Genomic DNA, 26,443 nt, shown 5'->3' with positions numbered 1-26,443 from the left:
TTTTTTTTCCAGAAAGGTAATTTTTATTCCCTTTATCTCTGGATCTTTACACTCCATCCTTTCCAGAAGTGAAACCCAACCCAAACACAGTTGCCTGGTGTCTCCATAGAACCCTGTGCCGTCCTACCTGTCTGTGCTTTTTCAACTATTGCTTTTCTTTTCCTTTAGGGTTTGTCCTTTTTATTTATGATCCTTCCCTTTTATTTTTGATCCTTCACTTTTTCTCCCTGGGAATGAGAAGTGTGAGCAAACAGGAATTTCCTCTCAAAATTAGTTTTGATGCAAAATTGACCCATTCATGGGAAAATGGCATTTTCTTATTGAAAAGTACCCATGTCTGTAAAAACCTGGGATGTCCCCCTTGTTCCCCTGGGACAATGGCCCAGCTGGGGGGTGTTCAGGCCTCAGGGTTGGGGACTGACCCCTCCATGCTGGTGGTGCTGGAGCTGGCTGGGCCCGGTGGCTGATGAGGCTCCTGGGAGGGCTCAGGGATTGGGATTGGGATTGAATCCTGGAGTGCTGGAACTTCCTGGGCTCTCTGTGGAAGCACAGCTGGTGACAGAGTTCGGGGTTGGGGATCAAATCCTGGGGTGTGGGATTGTCCTGAGCTCCGTGTGGGGGCATGGCTGGTGATAGAGCTCCTGGCCACCCACTTGGGGTTGGGATTGGGGTTAAATCCTGGGGTTTCCTGAGCACTCTGTTGGAGCATGGCTGGTGACAGTTTGGGGTTGGGATTGGGGATCGAATCCTGGAGTGTTGGAACTTCCTGGGCTTTGTGTGGGAGGAGGGCTGGTGACAGAGTTTGGGGTTGGGATTGGGGTTCAGATCCTGGGGTGTGGGATCGTCCTGAGCTCCGTGTGGGATCACAGCTGGTGCCAGAGTTTGGGCTTGGGATCGTCCCGAGCTCCGTGTGGAGCACGGCTGGTGACAGAGCTCCTGGCTACCTGCTCGGGGCTGGGATTGGGATTGAATCCTGGGGTGTGGGATCATCCTGAGCTCCCTGTTGGAGCATGACTGCTGACAGAGCTTGGGGTCGATATTTGAGTCCTGGGGTGCTGGGGCTTCCCAGGCACGTTGTGGGGTCACGGCTGGTGACAGAGCTCCCGGCCACCTGCTCAGGGTTGGGATTGGGATTGAATCCCGGGGTGTGGGATCTTCCTGAGCTGCCTGTCGGAGCACACCGGTGCCAGAGCTCCCGGGCTGTGTTTGGGGTGCTGCAGCTCGCCGGGCTCCCTGCCCGGCTCCTCTCGCCCTTTTATGAGCGGGTGTCCCGGCGGGGCCGGCGCCGGGAGCCTGATTGGCTCCGCATCACCGCGCCGCTTCCCGGTGCCGCTTCCTCCTCCCGCGGCCAGGTAGAGCCTTCCCGCGGCCAGGTACAGCCTTCCCGACCGCCACCGGCCTCCCACCAGCGCCGCTCGCTCCGGCTCGCCTCAGGGGTTTTCTTCCTTCCCCTCCCTTGTTTCTCCCCCTTTTTTCCCCTTTTCCCCGTGTGCCGGGCCTGTTTCCCTATCCCCGTGCGGGGCGCGGGGGGATGAGCAGCGGGCTGGTGGACGCCGCGGTGTTGGCACCGCTCAAACCCGTCAGCATGTCCGGGGAGCCCAGCGAGGACACCCCGGTCTTCGAGGACATCAAAGCCCCCTCGCGGCCCCTGGAGACCGCTCCCGAGCTGGCGCAGGTACGCCTTGGGCAGGGGCCGCTCCCGCCCGCTCAGCTGCCGGAGCCTCCCCTCAGCCTCTGGGTTCGGGCTCGGTTCTGCTTCGTTCCTCCCGTCCTTGCTGCGACACCTCCGTGGCTCTGTGGGCTCCCGCTTCCCCCTCCGCTGCCTTTTCTCCTGGGCGTGTTGGGTTTCGTTTGGGAATTTTGGTTTGGGGTTTTTTGCCTCCTGTCTGCCTTCAAAACTCCCCGGCGTCCGTGTGGGCTTTGCTCCCGCTCCAGGGTTCGGCCCCGTCCCCTGGGCTCGGCAGGCCCGGGCTGCCCAGGGGCTCTCCCAGCGGGAAAGGTTTGGGGATCGGGATTGCTGTGCCTGCGTCTGCTGGACGGGACACGGCGCCTCATTTTTTATTTTATTTGTTTCTCTGTACTTTTCCACCACCGCCGTGGGGAAGGAATGCTCCTTGAGATTCCCTGGCAGCATTCCCCCCAGATAAAGGCCGGGATAAGGCTTTGGGATGTTCCTGCGGGCCCACCCTGTCCTGGGCCTTGCTGCCCACCCCATGTGGGGGACCAGGCTCCGTGGGCCGCCCAGGGCCTCCGGCCACTCTTCCTGCTGCAAGGAGGGTGAGGCAGGCCGGGCCCCACCCTGGAGCCGAGGTTTCCCCTTTTCCCGCTCCGTGGGGCGCGGGGTGCCCGGGGTAATGATTAACCCCAGCCCCACGGCCCCAGCGCCATTTTGATCGGGGCGGGAGCGCTCCAGGCCCGGCACCAGGGCCACGCCGGGACCCCCGCCCTGCTGCTGCTGCTCCTCCAGAGACCCCTGGGAGGCCACCCCAGTGAGGGTGGCACCAGCCAGGCTCGGGGCCACGGCCCCGGTGCCCCTGCTCTGGTCCCCACGTCACCGGAGTGCCCAGGGCCATTTTGGGGCTGTGTCCCGCAGAGGGAAGTGAGGGCTGTGGCTCCATCCCTGGATTTCCCGGAGCTCTGGGATCCAAGGGGCTGCCAGTGGTGCTCATGGCTGTGGGGTCAAACAGGGCAGCCATTCCTCCCTCCCTGTGGGGTTTGGGGATCACCGGGATCAGAGCTGGGTGGTGGCTCTTGGAAAGCTGGGGATTGTCCCCAGGGCCTGTCCTGGGGGGAAAAGCTGTCAGCTCCCTCCAAACCCCCCCAAAACGGGCTGGGGGAGGCTGAGCTTGGCTTCTTGCCTTTTTCTGTCCAGGTGGGATGAGGCAGTGTGGCCATGGCTGGCCCTGAGCCAACTCCTGTCCCCCTCATGGGGACACCCATGGCTGGGGACACCTTCACCCCACCCCATCCCTGCTGCCCTCCCAGGGGAAAGGCAGTTTCTCCTCCCAGTTTGGTCCCACTTTGCTCTGGAGTGGTGGCAGCTGAGGGGTGGCCTTGGAGGTGTCACCCTTTGCCACTGACCCTCCTGTGTCCCTTCTGGGCAGTGGGATCCTGGCACAGCAGCTGTGGAGCTGAGCAGGTCCCATGGATCCCATGGATCCCCAAAGCCACACAGGGAGCAGGGCTGTGCTGGGACACCCCACAGCCCCTGGGCTGGAGCCCACAGCCCCCGGGCAGGAGTTTCCATGGGCTGGCCCCTTTCCCCCCATAGGTTCAGAGGCTGTGGCGCTGTCAGAGCCCTGCCTGGAGGCTGGAGGAGCTGGAAGCTGCAGGGCTGGGGAGCCTTTGCTCCAGAGGGTTTTTATCAGCTTGACAAGGCAGGTGCCAAAGGCTGTGACCTGTCAGGCTCCAGCTCGGGGCAGTTCCCGCTGCTCTGGCTGCCCCAGCCTGGGAAGAGGCAGGAGCAAATCATCCCTGTGATTTCAAAGTCCCACTGCCATATATCCACCTCAAATTGCTTTTCAGGTGGGAGCTCTTTGCTGTCAAAAATTTTATTGGATTTGGCTCAGGTGGAAACAGATCCTTGGTGGAATTTCCAATCAAATTTTCCCTTTCCTTGTCTTTTCCAACCAAAAAACCCAAAAAAACAAACAAACAAAAAAAAAAAAAGAAAACAAGAGAAAAGAGGAGGGAAAAGGGCTTGTGAGAGAAAAGAACTTTTAATTCCTGATTTGAGTCAGATCAGTCAGAAAAAGCATTTTCTTCCTTAAATCTCCAGCATCTGATGCTGGAGAAAAGAATAATAATAATAATAATAATAATAATAATAATAATAATAATAATAATAATAGTAGTAGTAGTAGTAGTAGTAGTAGTAGTAGTAGTAGTAGTAGTAAAAGAAAAGTAATGTCCAGGGAACATTTCGGGAGAGGAGGAGCTGATCCCTTGGTGTGGCTGTCGGGTTCCCTGGATGAGTGAGGGGCCTGGGGGATTTAGCCTTGCTCCCACCTGGCTGCCACAGCATTCCTGGGCCCCTGGGGCTGCAGAAGCCTCCTGGAACCAGCCGGGGCCTGGAGGGACAGGGCAGGAATTGGCTCCTCCAGGCTCCCCTCCCCTGTGGCTGTAGGAGGTGGCTCTGCCACCCACTGTCCTTGAGGGTTTGGGAAGGCAATCCCTGTGGCCGTGTCTCCAGCTGGGAATTCTGGTGTTGGAGGCTCCAGAGCTGATGAGAGAGGGAAGAGACAGAAGGACAAATCCCTGTCCCTGTCCCTCGGTTTAACCCCTTCCTGCCTGTGCCAGGCCCAGGGCAGTTGTGGTGGGGCTGGTGAGCTCCTGGTGGGGCTGAGGCTGTGGTGGGAAACAAGAAAGATGCTGATGAGTGTGGAAAGGGATTTTCCTTGGCTGCAGGCTGAGGAACAGCAGCAAAGGGCTCCCTTTGTGTCCCTGATCCCAGTTCCTGCCCCACAGGCACTTCCCCACCCTGTCCTTGGCTCTCTCTGGGCTGGGGGGGGCTCTGGAGGAATAAAACATCTCCAGCATCTGGGGGGTGCTTGGACACATGAGATGGGATGAGGAAAGTGCTGTTCCAGAGCTTTTCTGGGCACTTCACCTCCTCAGTGCTGGGAATGGCACTCACTGCCAGACCTTCCAGCAGCCTGGAAGAGTTGTGGAACAGGGTGCAAGTGCTGTGGTGCTCCTCTGACTTCATCTTGGCAGGGATTTTGCTCCTGGATCACAGGAGAGCTGGATCCAGCCTTTTTAGGAATATTCCAGCTTTCAGGAGCTGTTTCTGTCCTGCCCTGTCCCTGTGCCACGTCCTGCACCTCCTTTGGCACATCCTTGTAATGATTGTGGCTGTGGTGGCTTGAGGGTGGCTGTCCCTTGGAGCAGGGATGGCTTTCCTTGATTCTTGGTGCTCCAGTGCCTTGGAGCCAGGGTGATGGGTCCTGGTCAGTGCCAGGAGAGTCCTGCCTTCATAAATAAAGCTCCTTTACTTTTTAGGAGAGATGTTGGAGTGCTCAGCACGGCTCCCAGGGGATGATTCATTTCCTTGGAATCTCAGGAGCTGCAGGCAGGGAATAAATTTGGCTTTTCTGCAGGGAAAGGGGAGATGGCTGCTTTGGAATTTTGCTGTGGATCTGGAATGAGATGCTTGGGGAGAATTCCCTCCCTTGGGGATCCTCCTGGCTTTGGAGAAGAGTTCAGAAATTCCATGCAAAATCCATTTCCAAAGGGTGCTGGCTCCAGGGAGTGCAGGAATGGGATGGGAGAGATGGGAAGTTAAATCTTGCCAAGGAGAAATGGAAACACCTGATCCCTCTGGCACGAGGATGGGATTGGGAGCTGGTGGAGCCTTGCATGAGGGATCTCCAGAGGGAGGGATCCTTCCCTCTGTTTTGCTTTGGGATCAGCTGATCCCAATGTTTTGGGGACCAGCCCGTGGATTTGCAAGTCTGATGGGCTTTGTGCCTGGCAGGTGTCTGCAGGGCCACGGGGAGCTGGGACAGATTCCCACAAAGGATCCATTTATCCCTCTAATTTTGCTGGAAGAACCTCAGGAGAATCCCCAGCCCAGGGATGTGCCAGGGGTTGTTCCCACAGCAGAGCAGCTCCAGAGCCTGCAGGAAGCTCTGGGTAGAACCAGTGAGCCAAAACCTGGCACGTGTGGGGCCTTCATCCCCAGTGTTCATTACTGGATTTTTCTGGAGGCTCAAAACCCCTCTGAGCTCCCTGGGCAGGGGCAGGAGGGAGTGGGGAGCAGGATGGAAGGAGCAGCAGGATGGAGGGAGCAGGATGGAAGGAGGAGTTGGATAGAAGGGGCAGCAGGATGGAAGGAGGAGCTGGATGGAGGGGGCAGCAGGATGGAAGGAGCAGCAGGATGGAAGGAGCAGCAGGATGGAAGGAGGAGCTGGATAGAAGGGGCAGCAGGATGGAAGGAGGAGCTGGATGGAGGGGGCAGCAGGATGGAAGGAGCAGCTGGATGGAAGGAGCAGCAGGATGGAAGGAGGAGCAGGATGGAGGGAGCAGCTCCATGGAGCAGCTCAGCCGAACTTTGAGCCGCGGAGCTGCGGCTCTGTCCCGCTGGGACAAAGGCTGATTGTTCTGCTCGGGAAGGAGGGAGCGAGGGAAGGGGACGAAGATTCCAGGTGTGCCGTGCTCGTCCTCCTCCCTGCGACCTGCCATCCGCTTGGATTAGCTGGAAAGGCGCCTGCTGGGTTGGTGTTTTTTCCTTTTTGGAAAGCTGCAAAGGAGGGAACGAACGGGGAGCTCCGGATTTCCCTCCAGCTCCTCCTGAGCGCTGTGTGGGAGGCAAAGCCCGTCACCTGAACTCGCTCCCCGGGCTTTGGGGAATGCATTTCTGGCCCGTGCATCACCGCCCGGGAGTTTCCCCCCTCTCAAACCTGTTCGGTCACCTCCCGGCGCTGTTTTGTTCTCCTTCCCTGCTCCAGTGAGTTCTTTTATCCAACCCATCCACTGCAAATAATCGCACTTACGAGCGTCTTGTGAGCTCGATTACAGTGTTTGCTTTGCTCGTGCTCCATTGGCGAATTCCCGCAGTCACAGGGTCCGGCCGGGCTCCGGGGATTGGAGAACTCGTGTTTGCAATTCAGATGTTCTCAGAACTTGAGCTAGCATGAAAACCCTCCAAAAAAACCCCCGTGGGCTGTTTACCACATCAAAGAGCTTCAGCCCCGTTCAAGCTCGGCTTGAAACTCAAACAAAGAATCTTTCATTGAGTTCAGAAATGCTGCGAGAATTCTTGGAAAATTATTGTTTTCTCAGCGTGATGGGGAGGAACCTTCGAGTTCCCACCCAGCGCAGGATTTGTGAGTATTAAAATGCATTTCAGGACCTCGCTCTTTGTAGGATTTTCAGTGCAAGCAGGAGAAGGGAACGGCAAGGAATTCATCACAGTGTAGCTGCTCTGAAAACACAGGTTTATCCCAAAAAGCAGGGTATTATCCATCCCTTATCAGATCCCTCACACCTGAGGTGATTTATCTCATGGATCTGAACCCATCGTGGAGAGGCCAGAGGATGTGGATGCTCTCCAGCCCATCCAACCATGGGGTTTTTTTTGTTGTGTATTTATTTACTCCAAATATTTTAATGTTGTCTCTACAAAATCATAATTTTTCTGCTCTTCAGGGATATTTCAGGGAGCTAAACCCAGGAAAGGCTGGTTATATTGCAGTTTCTCACAATGGGCAGGTTTGATGTTCTCTAAGCTGTGGAAAAGCCCCAAATTTGTTGGGAAAATCAGGGCATCTCCCCAACTCCTCATCCAAAACATTTCTTAATGTTTAGTTCTGGGCAGCTTCCAATATTTGGGGTTTTTGTGGTTCTGTGGTGTGGGAGGAGCTCAACTCCATTAATTTGGGGTTTGCCATCCCCTTGGGGGTGCCAGGAGTGTCCCAGTCCTTGTGTTTCCCCGGGCTGGCAATGCCCAGGCTCCCAAATGCTCCCCCTGGAGCTTCTCCAGGGCTCAGAGCCTTCCCCTGGGAGCTGTTATTGACCTGTGCCATAATCAGCTTCCCTCAATAAACAGCAACTGGGGATTCCTTTATACGCAGGGAAAGCATGGAAAGGGAGGGTTTGAAATCTGAGTGGAAACTGAAATCCAGATTTCTGCTCGCAGCACCACACCAGAAAGCTCAGAGGTCTCTGTTAGTGGCAGGGGGTGGAATGAGGCGATGGTTGAGGTCCCTTCCAACCAAAACCGTTCCAGGATTCCATGAAAGGCTCAGCACAGGGCACGTGGCAGGAGTGGATGTGCTCCAGTGTCCCCCTCAGTCCCTGGTTTGGCAGAGCTCCTTGGCCTGGGGATGTTCAGGCTTGGAAGAAGGGTTGGCCCAACCCAAGGCTGCCTTGGGCTTTGTTTTGTTTTCCCAACTGCTCTGGGAGGAAGTTGGGGCTGCAAGGATGGGGGGATTTGCTGTCTGCACGTGAAACCTGACCTTGCCCGGGGTCTGTCCTGTGGTTTCCCGGGAAGAACAGGATTTGTGGCCTCTTTGATGGGATCTGGATGCCAGGAGGGCTCCACAAGCCCCAGCAAGCAGCCAGTGACTCATTCCATTGTCAGCCCCTGGGAACTGCCTTGGACAGGAGAGTGAGCTGCCACAGGGGTGGGGGAGGCAGAGTGAATCCCCCCAGCTGGGGATGATCCCTGGGAGCTCCAAACCTCTCTCACAACATCTTCAGGACCTGGGGCAGGGACATGGAACTGGGGGAACTGGAAAGTCAAAGACAGCCCCAGTGTCCTGTGGGCAGGGACAGGTGTATAAATTTGTCCAGGTAATCCTGGGAGCTGTGGCATCCAGGAGTGAGGGAGAGGCAGGGAGCTGGGCTGGAGCAGAGTCCAGAAGGAGCAGTGGAGCTGCAGGGGGCCTCTGCTCCTGGCTAATTCCAAATCCAGAGCTGATTTGTGCCTGTGCAACCCAGTGTTCCTCGAGTGTTTTGGCTGAGACTGGAGCAGCTCCAAGCCTCTTGATCTTCCAGGAGTTGAAATGATTTTGAAATAATTTTTCCCAAAAACCCCTCCAAGGGGCTGTAGCAGGTCCTGCCAGGAATCAGCCCAGATCGACCTTGAGGAGCTTTGAAGGAAAACCTCCATTGCCTTCAGGGGCTTCACCTCAGCCTTTGCTAAGCAGGAGCAGCTCAGAAATCATGGAATGGGAATATCCTGAAAGCTGTGGAGGTCCAGCTCCCTTAAACCCTCATGCCCTCCCTTCCCATGCTTTGAGAGTTGTCCTCACACCGGGTGGAGCAGTGGGAGAGATGAGAGGCCTTCCCTGATTCCCACCTCCCTCCAGCTCCATCCAGGGCTGAGGTGGCTCTTGGTGGTTCTGCAGAAGTGGGATCTATCCAAAAATGTGGATCAACCCCAAAGTCACCATGGGACCCCCTCCACCCTCACATCTGGAGATGCTCCTGTGTCATTCCCTTCCCGCTCCGTGTCTCCAAGGTTTTGTTATTTTTCACTCCATTTATGGCTTTGTTTTTGGAAAGGTTTCTGCTTGCTGCTGGAGCCTGGCTGTTCCCAGCTGCTCCTCTTGCAGCCCCTTGACCTTGGCGTTGGATGAGGCTGTTTTCCCTAGCTCCCTTGGCCTTTGGGATTGTGGCATGATCCCGGTGATAAATTCCTGAGCTGGATTGCCTTTGAGGGAGCCTTTATCAGCTGCTGGAGGGAAGGAACTGCAAACACAGCCAGCAGGTCTGGGAGTGGGGCTGCTTGGATGGAGATTCCCAGCTTCCCTGGTTCCTGGGAACTCATCATCTGCTCAGGGAGTTCCAACACAAGGGCAGGAAAGAGCACTGGGATAACCCTCCCCATCTCCTGGGCCAGCCATGGGCACAAACCTGAAGAATGAATGAAATTCCATGAATGATGTGGGAGCAGCACCTCATCCTGGAGTGCTCCGAACACCCAGCTTTGGGCAGGATGGGGTCTGACATCCTTTGTCTGGCAGGGAACTGGGGCAGGAAAAGGGGAAATGTCTGGGGTGGATGATGTCAACCTTGGGCTTGGTCACCTTGGAGGTGTTTTTCAACCCAAATAATCCACGAATGCCTCGAGGGCAACCTCACCCTGGAGCTGCTAAGAGCCCATCCAGGGCCTCCCTGGGCCCAGCACATTCCCACGGATTCCATCTGGGACAGGCTTTGTTGTTTACAGCAGTTGGGCACTTGAAAGGAAGAGTCCCGGGGCTTTCTTTGCTAATCCCGTTTTACAGAGAGTTCCAGGAGACGTGAGGAACAAACAGAAAATAACGTCGATCCAGGTCGGTATCAAACCCAAATGATCAGAGGATCAAATATTTACCCAGGTCAATATTTAACCAGGAGACAATAAATGCTGATATTGAACCAAATCTGGATATAAATACAGGCTATTTATAAAGTGAGCCTGCAAAGGGGCACTGCCAGGGCCGTGCCAGGGGGGTTGATTGATGATTATCCTGCCCATTGTTTGCTGATTCCCTTGGAGGCTGGAGTTTCGTGCAGGTGCACCGAGGAGAAGGAGCCCGGGCTGGGTTGTGGCGCGGCCGTTGTGCCACACCTGTGCCCCGGGTCCCTCATCCTGGGACAGGCCCCCCCTTCCTGCTGCAGCCACCTCCTGCTGCTCCCCCATTCCTTGAACCCCCAGGTCAGAGAATCATCCAGTCAGGGACTGCTTTGTGCTGCGGGGACATTAGAGCTCACCCAGCCTGACACCTTTCCTTACCCCAGGCTGCTCCCAGCCCGTGTCCAGCCTGGCCTTGGGCACTGCCAGGGATCCAGGGGCAGCCCCAGCTGCTCTGGGCACCCTGTGCCAGGGCCTGCCCACCCTGCCAGGGAACAATTCCTCATTCCCATTATCCCATCCATCCCTGCCCTCTGGCACTGGGAGCCATTCCCTGTGTCCTGTCCCTCCATCCTTGTCCCCAGTCCCTCTGCAGCTCTCCTGGAGCCCCTTCAGGCTCTGGCAGGGCTCTGAGCTCTCCCTGGAGCTTCTCCTCTCCAGCTTCTCTCCTCCCAGCCTGGCTCCAGCCCTGGAGCAGCTCTGTGGCCTCCTCTGGATTTAGTTCAGCAGTTCCACATCCCTCTGATGCTGAGCCTCAGGGCTGGCTGCTCTTGCCTGCCCAGCATGGATACAGGTGACATTTTTCTTGCCCTCTGTCCCCAAAGTTCTTTGCAGCCCCCCATGCTGGGGGCTGGGTGTGAGCAGGAGCCTGGATCCAGCTGAGAGGGAATCTCCCACCTGGGAGATGGGCTGGGAGCTCTGGCCAGGCAGGAGTGGGCAGAGGACTGGTGTCCTGACCCCCACATCCCCCCAGCCCCCCTGTGCCACCCTCAGAGCTGGGGCCTGTGTAGCAAACACCGATTTCCCTCCTGGTCCCCTGGCGCTGCCCGGGAGGTGACGACACCTGATGTTCCTCCTGGGGCCGTTTGTCATTTATCACCTGCAGATTAGGAGGTGTTTAATCAGGGGACAGCCAGTCCCACCCCAGCCCCAGCCCAGCTCTCCATGCTCCTGGTTAATCCGGGTTTATCTGGGGCCTGCCAAGAAATGTTTGTGTTGGACTCTGCTTGAATCGATCTCTGTGCTGATAACAGCTCCCCCAGGCTGGAACATCTGATCCAGGGATAAATCCCAGGCTCCTGCAGGATTTATGGGAACTGCCAGGGCTGGAGGGGCTCATGTCCACCCCTGTGAACCACTGGAAAATCCTGCTCCTGGAAAATCCCCTCTGGAGAGGTGGGATGGCATTGCTGTCTTCACTGAGCCACTGGTTTTACTGGGGCTGGGGGATTCACACACTCCAGCTCTCCCAGAGGCTGCTCCTGAGGTTATCCCATCCTCCAGGGAATTTTGGTCACCAGGTTCAGGTGTGCTGAGTGTAACACTGCAGGTCCAGAGACACACACTGGTGTCCTGTGACCTTTCTGGAGTGGACAAAGTGCTGCTTTGTGCCTTCTCATTTTTAATTTGGTTTTCTTTCTCTGCCAAGTTGAGGAGATGCTTCTCCAGGGTCAAACTTGGGTGACTTTGGGGGGAAAATCCCCCCAGAATTCAGTGCTTTGGTTGTGAGAAGAGTTTCTTGTTGTCTTTCCCTTCCTGGGAATGTAAAGAAGGCTGCAAACCAAAGAGGGTGGGTTTAGGTGGGATTTTAGGAAGGAATTCCTGGCTGGGAGGGTGGGCAGGCCCTGAATCCCTGGAAGTGTCCAAGGCCAGGCTGGACAGGGCTTGGAGCAGCCTGGGACAGTGGAAAGGGATGAGCTCTGAGATCCCTTCCAGCTCAAACCACTGTGGGACTCTGTGAAGGATCCCAGTCCCTCTGGCCTCCCAGAAGGCTTGTTGGTGTTTTTGCTTTCCCTGAACTGCTGATCCCTGACTCTGTGGTGGCTGCTGGAGCTGTGGCCATGCAGTCAGGGTTGTCTGGTGTCTCCTGCCCTCATCCTGGTCCCCAGGGATGGCAGGGATGGCCTGGCCATGACTGCGAGGGAAACGGCCCGTGACCCCACTGAAAACCTGCTGGCTCTTCATCTGCAAGGCTCTGAGGCCTTTCCCCATGAGCCCACATCTCATGCACTGGTGGGATGAGCCGAGCACCCTGTGTGTGGGATAAATTCAATCCTGCCCAAAAGGAGCCAGGAAATGCCTCTTTCCTGGAACGGGGGACATACTGAGCATCCCAGGTCACTGCTGTCCCCTGGGAGGGGGACAGGCAGAGGATGTGGGCTCTCCAGCTCAGATCTGAAACTCTCCCAGCAGTGAGCAGGAGAACCATGTGGGATGAGAAGGAGCCCACAACCAAATACTGGTTTGGGATTTGGAGGAATCCCAGATCTCTTCCCCTCTTCTTGGTGCTGGAGGACTGTGGCCTGTTTGGCAGACTGGCCTTGGAGAAAGGATCTGGGTCTGAGGGATCTGGGAAGAGCCCTCAGCCCTCTGTGGGAATCTGGGAGAGGCAGAGGCAGGAGAAAGGAGAGATGCAGGACATTTGTGAGCTCACTGTCATCTGTGTGGGGATGATAAAGGGATTTAAGGTGCTGTGCCTCCTCAGGAGAGATTGGTACTTCCCATTTGTCTCTTCTTTCCAAAGAGGCTTCCCTGTTCCTCCTTGGACAGGCTCCAACCAGGGTGGGCAACCATCAACCCGTGGTGGGCAACCATCAACCCGTGGTGGGCAACCACCAGCTGCTTCCATGGTGTGGGGTGGGAGGAGACACCATTGGCATGGGGGACACCTGAAGACCCTGGGAGGCTGTGGGAGACTCTGGGGGTGCTGCCCTTCTTGGCCAGGGGAATCTGGGGGGTCTTTGGGGTGGCCAAGGCAAGGAGGACACCCCACTAACCCAGCCCTGCCTCCCACAGCTGCACCCCATGAGGATGGACCAGCGGATGCCACCGCTCATCCTGGAGGTGAGCACCTTCCCTCTTTCCTTCCCCTGCATCCTCCTGCTCCTGTTGGGAAGAGGAAACACAGGAGTCCCCAAGAGACCAAGCTGGGACATTCCCCACTCCCCATTCCCTTGTCCCTGCCTCTCTGCCCGTGCCCTGTGTGTGTCACTGTCACCTCCATGGCCTGTGTGTCTCCACGGGCTGTGACAGGAGTGACAGCCAGCAGTACCTGAGTGCTTGAGTGGCACTTGGTCACCTCAGTTGTGCTGGTCTGAGCTGAGGACTTTGTAGGATCACGGAATTGTTTAATTTGGAGAAGCCCTCTCAGACCATCAGGTCCAACCATTCCCCAGCACTGCCAAGGCCACTGCTGACCCATGTCCCCAAGTGTCACATCCACATGGCTGTTAAATCCCTCTAGCAATGGGGACCCCAGCCAGAGCTGGAAAACCCTTTATGGGGAAGATTTTTGCACTATCCACCCTGACCTCCCCTGGCCCAGCCTGGGGTCATTCCCTCTGCTCCTGTCCCTGTTCCCTGGAGCACAGCCCGATCCCCCAGCTGTCCCCTCCTGGCAGGAGCTGTGCAGAGCCACAAGGGCCCCCTGAGTCTCCTCTGCTCCAGGCTGAGCCCCTGCCCAGCTCCCTCTCCAGGCTCAGCCCCTGCCCAGCTCCCTCTCCAGGCTCAGCCCCTGCCCAGCTCCCTCAGCCTCTGCCCTGAAGTGCTTTCCCACTGCCTGGGAAGTGCTTTGGGGTGGGAGGTGCCAGCACCCGGCCGGGCAGAGTTTTCCAGGTGATTCTGAGCCACAAACAAAAGGTTCCCATCTGTCCCTGTGGGAGGGGCGCTGGTGCTTGGGGTTCCTGCAGAGCTGTGGCACGGTGGGGCGTTCCATGGAGTGGGATTGTTGCTGTTCAGGTCCTGCACACACACAGAGCAGTGGGGCAGGGATGGTGTCCCCCTGCCTGCTGACAGCCACTGCTGTCCCTTACCACACCTTTCTCCAGGAGCCTGGAGGGGAATGACTGTGGTTTTTTAAATGGAAAGAACCAGGAAAAGACAGTGCTCTGCAGGGAGGGGTGGTTCTGGAGGACAGGAGGTTGGGTGATGCCAAACAACAACACTCCATGGAAATTTGGGCCCTTGATGCCTTGTGGAGGCTGTCCTAGAACAGAGGCTGGACAGAGCTAAAGAACAAAGCAGGGATTTATTAGGAGACCTCAATGGATGCACCTTGGGCAGCACAAGAGCCCAGCCAGGGCTGCACCCAAGATGAACCAAAATGGTCACAAAATCCCTGACTGCTCACGGGGTCTCTCACTTTTATCAGTTCTGCTCCATTTGCATCTTGGAGTTCATTGTCCCATTCCAGCCCCAGCCCCTGCAGTCCCACCCTGCTTGTTCTCTCTCCAGCCCACGGGGTTTGTGCTCTTGGCCTGAGATTTGGATCATTTGTCCTTGGTGCCCAGCTAGAGCAGGAATTGTTTTGTCTCCCTGCTCTGTGCAGAGAGCTCACCATCCCATAATGTGAAGCCCAGACCCACACACTAAAGCAGCACAGAACCTGAAAAACAGAAAAGCTGAAACATGAGGCATCACCCTCCATAGAAATTTGCGTCCTCCATGGAATCCTTAAGTTTGGAAAGGCCCTTTGAACTCCACACCTTTCCCCATTTCTCTCCTGCCTGGTCCCCTGGGCAGAAGGACCTTCCCTTGGGAACTAGAGGTGAGAAAGTGAAATAAATGCCAGAGATAAGGGAAGTGTGAAGGAAATGGCAACCAGCACTGCCCTGCCCCTGCTCCTGCCAAGTGGGGCCGTTCATGGCTCAGGAATGTGTGGCATCCCGAGCTGCCCGGGGCGAGCTGATTCCCAAGGGAACCTGGCCCGTGCCAGCCCGGGTGCCAGGAGTGCCCAGGGCTGGGCTCCAAGGCTGTGCCGAGGTTTTCCCGAGGGAGGAACCGCCCTGCAGGGAGCAGGGAGGGGTTGGAGCTCTCCATGGGGATGGAGTGGAGCTGCAGCTCTCCCAGTCCCTTCCCTTCCCTTCCCTTCCCTTCCCTTCCCTTCCCTTCCCTTCCCTTCCCTTCCCTTCCCTTCCCTTCCCTTCCCTTCCCTTCCCTTCCCTTCCCTTCCCTTCCCTTCCCTTCCCTTCCCTTCCCTTCCCTTCCCTTCCCTTCCCTTCCCTTCCCTTCCCTTCCCTTCCCTTCCCTTCCCTTCCCTTCCCTTCCCTTCCCTTCCCTTCCCTTCCCTTCCCTTCCCTTCCCTTCCCTTCCCTTCCCTTCCCTTCCCTTCCCTTCCCTTCCCTTCCCTTCCCTTTTTTCAGGGTAAAGAGGGAGGGCAGGCACCAGGGAATGGCTAGAGCTGTGCCAGGGTGGAGAATGGGGAAAGGTTCCTTATCCAGAGGGTGCTGGACACTGAGCAGGCTCCCCAGGGAATGCACCTCCAGGAATGTTTGGTCAGTCAGGATGAGGTTGTTGGGGTGCCCTGTGCAGGATCAGGGGCTGGACTGGATGATCCTTGTGGATCCCTTCCAACTTGGATATCCCATGTGTCCACAAGCAGCTTTAGGCTCTACCTGAGCCAGGGTTCCTTCTCCAGAGGGGCTTTTGAGCTTCCTTTAAGCAGGACAGGAACTTGCAGCCCCTCCACGTTTGACAAGGACAGCTGTGCCATGGTTGATGCCCTTAGAGGTCTCTTCCCCCCGTGACAATTCCCTGGTTCTGCAGGGTTCCCAGCAGGCTGTGTACACACAGCAGCCCCGGCCCTGCCCAGCCCGGCCTCCCTGAGCTCCTTCCTGAGTGGCCCAGGGTGGATTTGTGGCTGTCCCCGTGCCTGGGTGACAGCCAGCTCAGCCATGTGTTGCCAGCACGGCTCCCAGAGGTGCAAAGGCTCTGAATGAGCTGCAAGCTCCGTGATCCTTTCCCTGGAAAGGGCGAGGAAATCTCTTGGCTCCCACCCAGCTTTGTTAAGAGCCCTGAGGTGGCAGCAGGGCTGACTTTGGCCCATGGCACTGTGGTGACACAGTTCAGGGCTGGAACCCTCGGCTCAGGGCGTGGGCTGAGCTCAGCTCCTGCTCCTGGAGTGCGCTCCGGGCTCTGCCAGGGAAACCTGGTCCTTTTCCAGCTGCTCTCCATGGGAATGAGGGCTTTGACACTTGGGGAACCACGCAGTGAAGGGCTGGAGCTCTCAAAAGAGCTTTAGTGCTGGGATCTGCAGCCACAGCGAGCAGAACCTGAGTCACCCAGTGCCAGAGGATGGATTTCCTGAAGGATTGCTCCATCAGGGTGCCGGATTGTTGGGCCTGGATCCAGTGGGACGCCCCAGCAGGCAGGAACCAGGAGGAAAAGGAGCCCAGAGGTTCTGGCAGCTTGGAGGAGCCAGTCTTGTAAAAACAGCTCTGTAAAACCAGAACTAACCCAAAGGTTAGGCCAGGGCTGAGTCACTGCCCAGGTGAGGCAGGAAGGCAGGAACTGTTCCCATTTCAGGCTCAGAACATACTGAATTAGTGGCAACACCACTTAGATTTCTATGCCTCAATTATACCAAATTAATTAAAGATATTGTCCTAGAATTCCTCAGTTCATTAAAGAGACTGTCCAAAAATAAAACACTCCTCAGGCTGCTGAGTTTAAAGGAGACCAGAGCCAGCATGTCCAGGGTGGGCTGCAGATCCAACGGGCCTGAGGTGTGATCCTGGCTGGATCCATCCCATTCCTAGTGCTCACTCCTGCTGCTTGCGTGGCCAAAGCTTTGTACCCAAAGCTTGCTTCCCTTTATCAGGTTTGATTTCTGTCCTACCTCCATCCTCTCCTGGCTGCCCGGTGTTATCAGGGAGATAGGGAGGGGGGAAGTGGGGCAGAGGACGCTGATTCAGCCCTGGGGAGGCCGGCTGAGTCAGACCCGGAGCTAAATCACCTCGGCTCGGGTTCCTGGGCCGTCACCACCGCTCCCTCCATTTCCTGCTGGCTCAAACCCCTGCGGGACGTTGGCATCCCCCGCTGGCTGTCAGGGTCAGCTTCCCCAGCCCCGTGTCCGTGTTTTTGCCGCAGGCACGCTCGGAGATGGACAAGTACCTGTCCAGCGAGGTGCCGCCCGTGCCCATGCTCCCGGACAAGAAGTACCGCCGGGAGAGCGCCTCGGTGGTGGACGAGTTCTTCTCCACGGAGAAGCCCAGCTCGGCGCCCTACAGCGTCAACATCAACGTCATCCTGCCCGACACCACCCACCTGCGCACGGGGCTCTACCGGCCCCCCAAGCCCGTGGCCCCCTTCCCCCAGATCAAATCCGAGCCCGGCGCCGGCTTCTCCCAGCCCTGCTCGTCCTCCTCGGGCCCCACGCAGACCCTGCCCGACTTCACCAGCGTGTTCAGCATGCCCCAGTCGGTGGCGGTCAACAACATCTTCATCAAGCAGGAGATGCCCGCAGAGATCCCGCTCTCCGCCCACCCGCAGCAATCCCAGCTCTTCCAGCTGCCCCTGGGCGCTGCCGGCGCCGACATTCCCACCCTGGCGTCCTCCTCCGGCAGCACCACGGCCATCAGCTGCCTCAGCGGGGTCACCATGTCCACGGGCTCCGTGGCCAGCGTGGCGCACAGACCCGTGCAGCCAGCGGGGCCCCTCAAGCAGTACCCACACGTGGCCCAGGGACAGGGGAGCTTTGGCAACATCTCCGGGCAGTTCTACCCCGCCCCGGGGGTGACTCTGCCCCCCTCGCCCCCCAACTCGCAGCCCGGCAGCCCCGAGAACCAGCCCGAGCTCATCAACACCATCTCTCCCCCGCCCTCCTACGAAGCCACGTTTGGACTGAAGCTGGTGCAGTCGTCCCAGATGCCCCCAGGGCCCAACGGCGTCGGGGGCCTCTCCCAGGGCCACGTTGTGATGCAGCCCCCCAAGTACAACCGGCGCAACAACCCCGAGCTGGAGAAGAGGAGGATCCACCACTGTGACTACCCAGGTGTGCTCAGGGGCCTTTGGGGATCTCTTGGCACCCCTAGGTTGGGTAGGAGCCTCCAGGGAGGATAAGCTGAGATCCTTTTGGGGTGAAGTGTGGATGGAGCCCTGGGGAAGTGGGAGGGAGTAGAAGAGGTTGATCCCATCAGCACAGTGTGGTTCCTGTTTTGTCCCCTTCCCTCTCTGGCAAATGCGACTCAGCACAGCTCCTAAGCCAGGGATGCTCCTGGGAATCTGCTCCTGGGAATCTGCACTTGGGAATCTGCTCCTGGGAATCTGCTCCTGAGCTGTTGCTTTGCTCTGGTCCTTCCCAATCCTGAGCAGCCACTGAAGCCACTCTGCCATTCCCATTCTCCCTTCCTTTCCCTCTCTCTCACAGTGGGTGGAAAACCAGCAAGGAATTCCCACCAGGAGCCCTGCTGGACTCTCTCTGAGAGTTCTGCTCTTCCAAAGAGGCAATGAACTGAACATCCCTGTGCCATGCTTCCATGGCTCCACGTGCTGCAGCAGGAGCTGTGCAAGGGCATTCATGGAGTGCTTTGGGTTGGAAGGGATGGTTAAAGGCCACGTCATCCCACCTCCTGCCATGCACAGGGACATCCTCCTGTCCCAGTTTGCTCCAAACCCTCAAGCTGGGGATCAGCCCAGAGCAGCTATGGCTGCCCCTGGATCCCTGGAAGTGTCCAAGGCCAGGCTGGACAGGTCTTGGAGCACCCTGGGCTAGTGGGAGGTGTCCCTGCCCTTGGCAGGGGGTGGAACTTGGATGAGCTTTCATTCCAACCCAAACCAGTCTGGGATTCCATGGCACACAGCAGGGAAGCAAATCCCAGTGAGAGATGGCAGTGAGAGCCACTCCCGGGCCAGGACACACCTCCCGCTTCCTGGGCTGATCCCCAGGGCTGAGCAGCTGTGGATTAGCAAACAGCTTTCCCGTGGGGGTGTGTGAATGGGGAGAGTCACTTCCTAACTGCCTCAGGGAGATTTCCTGACCCTTTCCCTGGCGTGGGAGTGGCTGAGGCCGGCCCAGAGGCTCTGCCTGCTCCAGATCCTGTCTCCGGCCATGATGCCAGGAGCTGCATAAGAACAGGAGAGGTTGAGAGAGATTTTCCAGTGTTTACACCTCCCCACTCTCTGGCATCCTGTGGTCAGGCACTTTCTGAGCCACAAGCTGCCAGTGGTTGATGGTTTGTGCTGAATATTTTATCTTCTGCTGGTTATGGTGAGGACATGAAGGGTGGAATTAGATCTGAGACACACTCCTCGTGTCTGACACATTCCTTGTGTCAGGGGCTCATCCTACAGGATTTGCACCAAGGCAAAGCTGCTTTTAGCTGGGTCTGTACATGCAGAGATGGAGCAGGGGTCCATGTGATCCCTCCCTGAAAGGTTCAGCTGGAGGTGACTCCAGTCAGGAGTAATGGTGGGGGATTCTCACCAGCCTGGTCTCTGAGGAAGTGAGGGGGGCTTGGAGACTTCAAACCTGGAACTAGATGAACGTGGGAGAGTGTTGGTAAAGCCCCCATCCAGAACCTTCCAGGGCCTGAAGGGGCTCCAGGAGAGCTGGAGAGGGACTGGGGACAAGGATGGAGGGACAGGACACAGGGAATGGCTCCCACTGCCAGAGGGCAGGGATGGATGGGAGATTGGGAATGAGGAATTGTTCCTGGCAGGGTGGGCAGGCCCTGGCACAGGGTGCCCAGAGCAGCTGTGGCTGCCCCTGGATCCCTGGCAGTGCCCAAGGCCTTGCCCATGGAATGGGAAAAGCTTGGAGCTCCCTTCCAACGCAAGCCATTCCTTCATTCCATGATCTCTCTCCCAAATGTGAGGAGCTGCCAAAGCTTCAGAGCCTCAGAAGCAAAACTGAATGGGGTCACCGCCCCTTGTCCCTCCTGCCAAAGAGGAGGAAAGCAGCTCCTGCCTCACCTGAGCAGGACAGGACCAAGGGCTGACCCTGAGCAGGAAGCTCCTCTGGGCTGGGTGGAAACACTGGGATGAAAAATATCCCTGTGCTTCTTGTGCAGGTCATAAAAATGCAAATTCATATTTGAATGTCCTCATCAAAACAGAAAGCAGCAGGGCCAGAAAGGGCAGCAGAGGCTTCCTTAAGCTTTATCCAACTTAAACTTGAGAGGAGTTAAACTGACTCCTTTTGAGATACCTGCTGTTGGAACTGTTCCCCAGTCATGGTGTTTCTGTTAAACACTGTCTTGATGAAACCTGTTCATGCTGGTCTTGTGAAAACCTGGCTCTGCTCTGGGATCTGGAAGCCAAGTTGTGACTGTCCCTGGCTGTTTCCTCCTTCCTGGAACATTGGTACCACATCTGCTGAGCCAGGACTGTTACAAAACCTGGCCTTGCCAAGTCACATCAGCTATGAGTGGAGCCCAGAGAGACAGGGCAGCACAGAGCCAGAAATATGGGGGAATCAGGTCTTTTCATCCTGTGCTGGAAGGGGGATTTGGACCTCTGTGCTTGTCTGCCCCCCTAATTCCCAGCACAATTCCCATGGGTGGCAGGAGAAGGTGTTAAAGTCTCTCTGCCTAAGAGCAAGCACTCCTTAGTTAGTGCTGAGCCCAAGCCAGGCTTATTTGCATGGCCCAGCTCTGTCTCTCCCCTCAAATATCAGAGTTTGTTTGAGCAAGGGCCTCTTTCTCACAGGGAAATTGTGCTTTTTTCTGTCCTTGCAGGTTGCTCAAAGGTTTACACCAAGAGCTCCCACCTGAAGGCACATCAGAGGACTCACACAGGTAAGAGCAGCTCCAGGAAATGCTGCCCGCCTCAGTCCCAAAGCCCCCCAAAACAGCAAGGTTAGGTGGGATATTGGGGAGGAATTCCTGTCTGGGAGCGTGGTGAGGTCCTGGCACAGGGTGCCCAGAGCAGCTGGGGCTGCCCCTGGATCCCTGGCAGTGTCCCAGGCCAGGTTGGACACTGGGGCTGGGAGCAGCCTGGGACAGTGGAAGTTACCGTGGTGCAAGATGGGCTTTAAGGTCCCTCCCAACCTGATTTGTTCTTTTGATTCTTTAATTTTTTGTCACTATGAGCTCTTCCCTTGAGATGTCCCAAATCCTACCTGCTGATCCTACAGGAAGGCTGCAAAAGGCCTGTGCTGCACCTTTAGGATCTCTGAGGACACCAGGGCATCTCTTCTGTGTCAAACCCCCACCCCAGGGCTCCCAGGGAGAGGGAGGAACTCCTCGTGTCTCCCTGAGTTCCACTGCCTCTGCACCCAGCCAGGGAAGGGCCCCCAGTCCATGAAGGGATGGGCTGAGGGTGCCACAGGGAGCCCAGCTGGGAGCAGCTCCCAGCACAGCTCCCCTGGGCTGAGCCCAGCTCCGTGACACTCTGCATTCAAGCCCTGGCGCCCTCATTAAGGCATTTATTATACCTGAAACATTATCAGATCCCCAGGTAGTCCAGGAACCATCAGTGCCCTCATAAATCTCTTTTATAGGAGGGCTGATCTTTACTGAGAGCAATTAAGCCAGGCCCAGAGTTCACTTCTGGTTTTTATGAACAACGACCAAAGCCCGTTCTGTGGCTGGGAATTGCTTCTTGCTCTTGGCTCTTGCTCTTGGTTCCTCCCTCCCCTTATCAGCCCTTCAAACAAAGAATTTCATCTTGTGCCTGAGCCACGGTGGTTCAGGGGCTGGGCACGAGGGGCTGGAAAACAGCACAGAAGGGCTGGAAAAAAAGGACCAGGAAGGATGTTGTCCCAGAGCTGGGTGCTGGTAGGGGTTTATCACAGTCTGGAATCAGGGCTTTAAAATGAAATTAAATTAAATAGCTCTTGTTCCTTCTGTTGGGAGCTCTGTGCCCAGGACAGGATCCATGAACTGGCACCTCCTTACCTGTCACATATAAAGATGTACCCAGGAAAACCTGGGTGGGTTTGAAATCCAGGAAAACTCAGTGGTTTCTCCAGGTTTCCCAGTAATTATGCAGGAAATCCAGGTGGCTTTGCCTCCTTCCCTTCCCCTGCTGCTAGAGGGAAGAGTGGAGAGGTGAGGGAGGGTGTGAGCTGAGGACTCAGGACCACTGATGGTGATGTGGGATGAGAAAAAGCAGGGAATCCAATCCTGAACCATCCTACAGTCTCGGCCCAGGATCTCTGCATCCAATGTTTTTAAGCCTCATGTTTTGCTCTGATCCTTGCTGAGGTCCTCACCAGAGCTGCAAGAGCTAGTCCTGCCTCAGCTCCACCACCCAAACGATTAAAAATGTCCCTTCTCCCGTTCCCTGCCTGAGAAGTCGCTGTTCTGGGAGCTCTTTCCTTGTGGTTTCCGTTGCCATGGCCGGCTGTTTTCCTCTGCTGGAGCCACCATTCATTTCCTGGGTGCCATTGTGAGGTTAAACATAAACCCCCGGGGCGGGAATGCCACCTCGGATCCTTTGTTTGAGCCCGCCCTGCCGTGCTGTCCAGGGAGAGGCAGCCAGCTCCCGGGACAATGGGAAACCTTGGGTTCCTGTCCTGGACATCCACCTGGCATTGTTTGAAAGCAAAGGGCCTCACTGGGCCTGACCCAGCCGGGTGACCTGGAGGGGACAAGGTCTGGGCTGCAAGGGGCAAATCCTGCCTTTGGGAAAATCTTACCTTTGGGAAAATACTGCCTTTGGGCAAATCCTGCCTTTGGGAAAATCTTGCCTTTGTCTTGGCATGTCCCAAGTCCCATAAAACCCCCACCAACTCCTTGTAAATCCTCTGCAAGTGCTGTGTTTACCTGAGCCATAAAAATCCCTCTCCCTTTCCCATGGAGCAGCGTCCAGGGGTTTTTGGAGGAGCAGGATGTGCTCGTGCTGCTCTGCCTCCTCCAGGTCCATGTATCCATGTTTTTGTGTTTTATCCACTGCAGGCAAGGCACTGGAGACCTTGCTGTGGCTGATTTCACTTCCCTGGCCAAACGTGGCATTCCCTGGAATTGTTCAAGGCCAGGTTGGATAGGACTTGGATCTAGTGAAAGATGGAACGTGGTCTAGTGGAACCTGGGCTGGGGAAGATGGGCTTTGAGGTCCTTTCCGAGACAAGGCATTCCAGGATTCCCTGGCTCTGTGGAGCAGCCTGTGGGAGGATGGGCTCCCTGGGAGCATGGAGAGGAAGGAATCCCTAGAAGCTGCTGAAGAAATCCCTGGAACCTGCTCTGGGCAGGGTGGAACACAAAGGGCTTTACGATCCTTTCCAAGCTGAGCTGTTCCAGGATTCCCTGGTTCCATGGAGCAGCCTGTGGGAGGAAGGGCTCCCTGGAAGCATGGGAAGGTCTCCCTGGAAGCCTGGGGAGGAAGGAATCCCTGGAAGCACGGCAGGGCAGGGCACACATGCCCATGCACGCGTGCTGCGTGCGGACGTGCGCTCCCGCCGCGCCGCTGCGCCCGGCAGTTGGCCCCGGGAAGGGTAAATATTTGAGGTCGGGAATGTCAGCACATTCCCTGAACTCTGCCTGCCTGTTCAGGCTGTTAAGAGCAGCACTAATATTTGAGAGCACCACGCCCTGCGTGGGGACAGGGCTGCAGCCAGGGCTCAGCCCCGTGGCCCGGCTGGAAGAGGCCGCCGGCTTTTCCAGCCCAGTTCCCAGCTGGCTGGGAAGGTGCGTGCTTGAATGGATTTCGGTTGGGAATGGGTGTGTTTGGGAGGGAGGGGGAGAGGGCACGGGGATGACATCACCTGAATGCACTGAGGGAAACACAATAGGTTGTGTACAGAGCTGCTGGCAGGGGAACTTGGAGGTGTGGAGCATTAGGTCATGGAATCCTGGAATGGTTTGGCTTTGGGAGAGGTCTTTGAAGGCTGTCTGATCCTTTAGGGGACGTCTTCCACTAGACCAGGTTGCTCCAAACCTCATCCGACCTGGCCTTGAGCACTTCCAGGGATTGGGCAGCCACCAACATTGGATGGCGGTTTCAAAAAAGTTTAGATTTTTTTGGATTGAGATTTAGATTTAGAGCCCTGTCTTCCTCCTGGTGCCTCCCACCACTCACAGCTTCCTTAGGAATTTCTGGCTTTTTATTTAAAAAAAACCAACCTAATTCACAAGTTGTTTTTTGCCAGAAATGCTCCAAAATCCAGCGGGAATTTGAAGAGCACCAGAAGGCAAAGTGGGAGGGGGTGAAGAAGGGCAGGACCTGGTTGGTGCAGCTCAGTGCCTCGGTGGCGCTGGGCTGTGTGCAGCCCCGGCAGTGCCAAGGAAATTGGGTGTCTCCCAGAGGCTCGGGGGTGTTTTTGGGAGGCTGGGCAGGGGGTGAAGAGGGACAAGACCCGTGTGGTGCAGCTCAGCCCGCGCTCCCTCAGCGGCCCCGGGCTGTGCACGCTGGGGAGCCCTGGCAGTGCCGCTGACGGGGGGATCTCCAGAGGCCAGGGGGGCTTTTGGGGTCTGGGCACACGTGTGACCTGTGCTGTCCCCGGGCAGGTGAGAAGCCCTACAAGTGCACGTGGGAAGGCTGCGACTGGCGCTTCGCCCGCTCGGACGAGCTGACGCGGCACTACCGCAAGCACACGGGGGCCAAGCCCTTCAAGTGCCTGGCGTGCGGCCGCTGCTTCTCCCGCTCCGACCACCTGGCCCTGCACATGAAGAGGCACCAGAATTAGGAGCTGCCTCCCTTCCCGCTTCTCCGAGAGCAGCTCGAGCTCTTCCCTTCTCCCAGGGAAGGACCTGTACATAGGAACAGCCCCGCGCCACCGTCGCCGAGGCGGCAGGAGAGCCCTGCCAGCCCGGCCCCGACGCTGTCTGGTTTTACCAGACTGGAACCCCCCAGCTCACCTCAAACCAGCCCTGACTGCAGACTGAGCTCCTGATGAGGCTCCTGGTGGCACTGGGGTGCTGGAGCCTGGATGCCCAAGGGCTTTCTTCTGGCAATCCTGCTATTTATTCATCACTCAGGAGTGACTTCGTGTCTCAAGGCCCTTTGGGATGGGTTTTGCCCCTTCGGTGAGGCCCAGGAGGATGTGACAGCTTGGCTGTGACAGCTCTCACTTGGACTCTCTAGGACAGTCCCATGGCATAGCCATGGATGGGACACTGTGTGACCATAGATGTGGCACCATGTCCCATGGTGTGACCATGGGTGTGGCACTGGTGCCGTGGTGTGGTCACGGATGTGGCACCTGTCCCATGGCATAGCTGTGGATGTGACACTTTTCCCATGGTGTGACCATGGATATGGCACCTGTCCCCCATGGTGTGACCATGGATGTGGCACTGTCCCCCATGGTGTGACCATGGATGTGGCACTGTCCTCTGTGGTATGACCATGGATGTGGCACCAGTGCCAGCGTGTGACCATGGACGTGACACTGTCCCCCATGGTGTGACCACGGATGTGACACTGTCCCCCATGGTGTGACCATGGATGTGGCACTGTCCCCCATGGTGTGACCATGGATGTGACGCTGTCCCCCATGGTGTGACCATGGATGTGCCACTCTTCCCCATGGTGTGACCATGGGTGTGATGCTGTTCCCCATGGTGTGACCATGTCACCATGGCTGTGACACCAGTGCCGTGCCAGAACAGGAGCCGTGCCCAGGACTGTTGGCGGTGACAATCCCAGTCTCTGTGGGGGCACAGAAGAACAGACCTGTGACAAACTCACCTTTCAAACAAGGGGCAGCACAAAACCAGGTGACAGAAGTGTCACCTGTGTCCCACTGAGCCCATTCCTGGCAGCCAGCTTGGGACTGTGAGCACCTGCCCTGCCTGGCCAGGTTTTTATGGTTGTGTCCTTAGCATTTCTGCTTCCAAGAGGAATTTAAACTCCAGGTGTCTCTGGGAGGACCAGCGTGGGTTTGAAGCCACCTGGGGGACAGCAGAAGAGCCACTGCTGAAGGTCTGGTGTCCCAGAATCCACCAGTGTTGCCCTTCTCCAGAATCCCACAAGGACTCGGTGGCTGCTGGTCCCACCAGGCCTGTGCTGTTGCCATTCCAGCAGATGGGGAAGAAAAAAAACCCAGGGAAAAAAGCATCTTGGAAACAAATTCCAATAAATCCTGCTGTTCAGAGTGGAATCACATGACTACCTCACAGGTTCACCTCCTCTGGCTCCCTAAGTTCCTTCCCCCATCCCGTGGGATGCACATCCCTGTTCTCCAAAGCCTTCCAGGGGTTAAATTTGGGCACAACAAGAGCCAGTTCCAAGACCAGCTGTGAGTGTTGTAAATAAATGAGGACCAAATAATGGGTCTGCTGTGTCCAGGAGAACATTGATTGTTCCCCACCCTCCTCCTCTCTTGTTTCTCCATGGATAAATTCGGGTGACTCCTGATTGATGTGTGAGATGAGGGACCAGGCTGGGCCATGGCATGGTCAGTTGGAATTTGGAGGCCACTCCTCTCTGCTGCTGCCAGAGCCACTGCTGGGTTCCTGCTTGGCCTTTTCCTTGGATAAACAAAACCAATCCCATGGGTCTGTTTGACAGCAGAGGAGGGCAGGAAGGATTCGGGGTCCGTGGTGTGTGTTGGCTTTGGGACGGATGCTGCTCCAGCTCTGTGGCGACGCTTCCCTGTGGCTCCTCAGCCAGGAGCCTCCTGTGCCAGCAGGGAGGGTGGGAATGCAGGGGGGAAAGGCCATGGAATTGCTGGATGGCTTTCCCAACAGGGGCAACAGTTTTCCAGCACTCAGTACCAAC

At 56.8% G+C, this 26,443-nt stretch overlaps 1 protein-coding gene across 1 annotated transcript; it reads left to right on the top strand.

The window, feature by feature from the left end:
• Positions 1-1,531: 1,531 nt before the first annotated feature.
• On the top strand, positions 1,532-24,407 carry LOC311158018 (Krueppel-like factor 5; the record flags this gene model as incomplete). Its single annotated transcript, XM_084213119.1, has 5 exons — positions 1,532-1,675; positions 12,860-12,907; positions 16,931-17,834; positions 20,518-20,577; positions 24,229-24,407. 5 exons carry the CDS (start codon positions 1,532-1,534, stop codon positions 24,405-24,407), a joined length of 1,335 nt encoding a protein of 444 aa, XP_084069245.1.
• Positions 24,408-26,443: the final 2,036 nt, after the last annotated feature.

The sequence above is a fragment of the Fringilla coelebs genome, assembly GCF_963513975.1.
Source record: "Fringilla coelebs genome assembly, chromosome: 11".
NCBI classification, from domain to species: domain Eukaryota; kingdom Metazoa; phylum Chordata; class Aves; order Passeriformes; family Fringillidae; genus Fringilla; species Fringilla coelebs.
This window is presented reverse-complemented; position numbering and strand designations above follow the sequence as displayed.